Source organism: Salvelinus namaycush, unplaced genomic scaffold (assembly GCF_016432855.1).
Source record: "Salvelinus namaycush isolate Seneca unplaced genomic scaffold, SaNama_1.0 Scaffold45, whole genome shotgun sequence".
Taxonomy (NCBI): domain Eukaryota; kingdom Metazoa; phylum Chordata; class Actinopteri; order Salmoniformes; family Salmonidae; genus Salvelinus; species Salvelinus namaycush.
This window is the reverse complement of record NW_024061142.1, coordinates 491,044-495,958: the sequence shown is the minus strand read 5'-3', so window position 1 is coordinate 495,958 and position 4,915 is coordinate 491,044. Positions and strand designations below refer to the sequence as shown.

Sequence of the window (4,915 nt, the reverse complement as noted above, 5' to 3'; positions counted from 1 at the left end):
CTTATTGACATAGGCTGGAAGCAAAGCTGTTAGCTAGAATGCTAACGCTTATTGACATAGGCTGGAGGCAAAGCTGTTAGCTAGAATTCTAACGCTTATTGACATAGGCTGGAAGCAAAGCTGTTAGCTAGAATGCTAACGCTTATTGACAGAGGTTGGAAGCAAAGCTGTTAGCTAGAATGCTAACGCTTATTGACATAGGCTGGTAGCAAAGCTGTTAGCTAGAATGCTAACGCTTATTGACAGAGGTTGGAAGCAAAGCTGTTAGCTAGAATGCTAACGCTTATTGACATAGGCTGGTAGCAAAGCTGTTAGCTAGTATGCTAACGCTTATTGTCAGGCTGGAAGCAAAGCTGTTAGCTAGAATGCTAACACTTATTGACATAGCATTCTAGCTAACAGCTTTGCTACCAGCCTATGTCAATAAGCGTTAGCATTCTAGCTAACAGCTTTGCTTCCAACCTCTGTCAATAAGTGTTAGCATTCTAGCTAACAGCTTTGCTACCAGCCTAATGCTTATTGACATAGCATTCTAGCTAACAGCTTTGCTACCAGCCTATGTCAATAAGCATTAGGCTGGTAGCAAAGCTGTTAGCTAGAATGCTAACACTTATTGACAGAGGTTGGAAGCAAAGCTGTTAGCTAGAATGCTAACGCGAATTGACATAGGCTGGTAGCAAAGCTGTTAGCTAGAATGCTAACGCTTATTGACATATGCTGGTAGCAAAGCTGTTAGCTCGAATGCTAACGCTTATTGACATAGACTGGTAGCAAAGCTGGAATGCTAACGCTAATTGACATAGGCTGGTAGCAAAGCTGTTAGCTAGAATGCTAATGCTAGGCTGGTAGCAAAGCTATTAGCTAGAATGCTAACGCCTATTGACATAGGCTGGTAGCAAAGCTGGAATGCTAACACTAATTGACATAGGCTGGTAGCAAAGCTGTTAGCTAGAATGCTAATGCTAGGCTGGTAGCAAAGCTATTAGCTAGAATGCTAACGCCTATTGACATAGGCTGGTAGCAAAGCTGTTAGCTAGAATGCTAACGCTTATTGACATAGGCTGGTAGCAAAGCTAGCAAAGAGCTTTTTCTGGTTGAAATTAAAGTTTTTTATAAAGTTTAAAGCAGTTGATTTGAAACAATGGCACAAACGAGCCTTTCCAATTCTAATCCAAAAGTAGTGTGAAATTCACTCATAAGCAACCTGTAAATGGAGGCTATTTTTGCTGTCAGTCTATGAGAACTCCCCTGAGTTTTCCCCCACGGTGGGGAATTAGTACTTAGGGTTTTTAACAGCTGTATTAATTTATTTCTAGAATCATCCACTATATACTACTGTGACAAAAACAAGACAATATGGCTGTTTTTGCTCACTTGAATGTCCTTAAGACAGCTTTCAAATAAGTTTGTAAAAGCATTTTATTACAGACTTAAATTGTTATAAAACATCACGGGCAATCACCTTTTACCTCAAATAGACAGTATTTTACTACTAATGTGAAAACAAGACTAAATGTGTCAAATAATTTTAACATTCATTACAGACGTCAATTGTTGTACAACATCATGGCTATGCTGTTGGCATCACCTCCTACAGTGGATTTCTGCTGTTGTGGGCCTTTTACCATCTGTCTGACTTTGTCATTCACACAGGAGAGAGACGTGACTATCGTGGATCCTCTGGGGAGCCTCAACAACAACATGATGCTGACGAGGCAGAGAAGAGTCCCTCCACATCAGAACACCTCGAGAAACACCAGCGGAGACCCACAGGAAAGACACCTCACTGCTGCGCTGACTGTGGGAAGAGATTTACCTCTTCGGCTGACCTTATAAGACACCAGAGAATCCATACAGGAGAGAAACCGTATAGCTGTGATCAGTGTGGGAAGAGTTTTAATGTTCCAAGCAGCCTGAAAACACACCAGAGAACACACACAGGAGAGAAGCCTTATAGCTGTGATCAATGTGGGATGAATTTTACTACATCTAGCCAGCTGACGTTGCACCAGAGAACACACACAGGAGAGAATCCTTATATCTGTGATCAATGTGGGATGAATTTTACTACATCTAGCCAGCTGACTTTGCACCAGAGAACACACACAGGAGATAAGCCGTATAGCTGTAATCAATGTGGGAAGAGTTTTGCTCACTCACACAGCATGACAGCACACCTGAGAATACACACTGGCGAGAAACCTCACTGTTGCTCTGACTGTGAGAAGAGATTCACCTCTTCAGCACACCTTAAAATACATCAGAGAAGCCATACAGGAGAGAAGCCTTATAGCTGCTCTAACTGTGGGAAGAGCTTTTCAAAATCATTTACATTACAATCACACCAGAGAATTCACACCGGAGAGAAACCTTATAGCTGCTCTGACTGTGGGAAGAGCTTTTCAAAATCATTTACATTACAATTACACCAGAGAATTCACACTGGAGAGAAACCTTATAGCTGTTATCAATGTGGGAAGAGCTTTACTCACTCAAACAGCTTGACAGTACACCAGAGAACACACACGGGAGAGAAACCTTACCACTGCTCCGACTGTGGAAAGAGATTTGTTTCGTCAGGACATTTAAAATCACATCAGAGAACACACACAGGAGAGAAGCCTTATAGCTGTGATCAATGTGGGAAGAGCTTTACTCAATCAAACAACTTGATAGTACACCAGAGAACACACACAGGAGAGAAACCTTATAGCTGTACTCAATGTGGGAAGAGTTTTATTAAGTCTAACTGTCTGACTATACACCAGAGAACACACACAGGAGAGAAACCTTATAGCTGTGCTCAATGTGGGAAGTGTTTTACTACATCTAGCCATCTGTCTATGCACCAGAGAACACACACAGGAGAGAATCCTCATAGTTGAAATCAATGTGGGAAGAATTTTACTCTGATATACACACAGGAAATAAATCATGTAGCTGTGATCAATGTGTGAAGAGCTACTCTGGTAAAATATATCTGATCAAACATCAGAATATACAGGAAGGAGTTGTTTCATGATGTCAATGAAATAGTGTCACAATGTAGAATGTTTTAACATTGAAGGAGTATTTTAATGATGTCACAATGTAGAATGTTTTAACATTGAAGGAGTATTTTAATGATGTCACAATGTAGAATGTTTTAACATTGTAGTAGGAGTATTTTAATGATGTCACAATGTAGAATGTTTTAACATTGTAGTAGGAGTGTTTTAATGATGTCACAATGTAGAATGTTTTAACATTGTAGAAGGAGTATTTTAATGAATAATGTCACAATGTAAAAAATATATATTGAGTTAGAGATCCTTCCTTGATACCCTTGTGCATTCACTCCGGGTCTTTGTCCACTACTTAGTACACAAAACCTACAGACAAGAACAGTATCCTACACGCTTCTAGTGCACATCCCACATTTCTGAAGAAGGGATTTCCGTTCACACAATTTCTGAGACTGAAGCTGTTATGTGTAGTAGTAAAACAGAGGCTGAAAATGTAGAGGGAGTTTGAGACCCCCCCCCTAAAGAATGGCTTGATGATTTTCCCAGTAGAAATGTAGAGGGAGTTTGAGGCCCACTAAAAATTGTTCTGTAATTACCATTGAAATAGAAGCCTGGTGCCTATTCACAGTGATGATAGCCTGAGATCATGTGACATGTAATTACCATTGAAATAGAAGCCTGGTGTGTTTGTGTAAATAGCACATTTTATGTTTAGGTTTTCAATATATCACAAATTTTCTGCATATTGGTTATTGATTTGGACACGTTAAAACTGTGTTTTGACGTTGGGGCTATCCCACCTAGCAACATGTCATTGAACAGAAGACTTTGCCAGGATGTCCAAAATACGTTCGGTTTAGGTTGAAAATACTTATTTTTTCAAGTTGTTGTTTCAACGACTTGAAAACAACTTGATTTAAATGTACGGTCTATGAACAATTTTATTAACAATCTGACATCGCTCCAGTATTTCTTGACAACATCCAAGTGCTAATTGTCTTTATTCCACTACTGAAGAAGCATGACTCAAATCACCTCATATATTCAAACATTCAGCCTGACAAAAGATACATGTTTTATTTTTCCATGCCTCACCCTTAAGTTAATTATTGCCAATACATATTAAAAGCTCTCTGGGAAATGTGGGATGCTTGTGTCCCACTTGGCCAATAGCCAGGGAAAATGTAGAGCGCCAAATTCAAAAACATTATATAAAATCAAACTTTCATTAAATCACACATATAAGATACCATATTAAAGCTACACTCGTTGTGAATCCAGCCGACATGTCAGATTTCAAAAAGGCTTTTCGACGAAAGCATAAGATGCTATTATCTGATGATAGCACAACAGTAAACAAAGAGAGTGTAGCATATTTCAACCCTGCAGGCGCAACACAAAACGCATAAATAAGATATAAATCATGCCTTACCTTTGACAAATTTCTTTTGTTGGCACTCCAATATGTCCCATAAACATCATAAATGGTCCTTTTGTTCGATTAATTCCGTCCATATATGTCCAAAATGTCCATTTATTTGGCGCGTTTGATCCAGAAAAAAACAGCTCAATTTTTGAACAACGTCACTACAAAATATCTCAAAACTTACCTCTAAACTTTGCCAAAACATTTCAAACTACTTTTGTAATACAACTTAAGGTATTTGTAAACGTTAATAATCGATCAAATTGAAGACGGGTCTATCTGTTTTCAATACAGGAGGTCAACAAACTAACGCTACTTTTCTAGTCTTGCGCAACTCTCAAACAGTACACATAACGTTACACTGATTCCAGATGGCCGTTCTTCTTCATTGCACAAAGGAATAACCTCAACCAATTTCCAAAGACTGGTGACATCCAGTGGAAGCGGTAGGAACTGCAAACAGGTTGATTAGAAATCTAGTATC

At 39.1% G+C, this 4,915-nt stretch overlaps 1 protein-coding gene across 1 annotated transcript; it reads left to right on the top strand.

Annotated features, from left to right (window-relative positions):
- The first annotated feature begins 600 nt into the window (after positions 1-600).
- Positions 601-3,080, top strand: LOC120041363 (zinc finger protein 2 homolog). The gene is made up of 2 exons (XM_038986309.1): positions 601-622; positions 1,651-3,080. The coding sequence occupies exons 1-2, from the start codon at positions 601-603 to the stop codon at positions 2,883-2,885; spliced, it is 1,257 nt and encodes a 418-aa protein (XP_038842237.1). The 3' UTR covers positions 2,886-3,080.
- The last annotated feature ends 1,835 nt before the right edge of the window (positions 3,081-4,915 follow it).

Excerpts from the sequence above, each read along its gene's own strand:
- LOC120041363 (XM_038986309.1), top strand. The coding sequence starts at position 601 with ATGCTAACACTTATTGACAGAG. Across the intron at positions 623-1,650 it reads GCTAACACTTATTGACAGAG|CAGGAGAGAGACGTGACTAT; the intron begins GTTGGAAGCAAA and ends TTGTCATTCACA.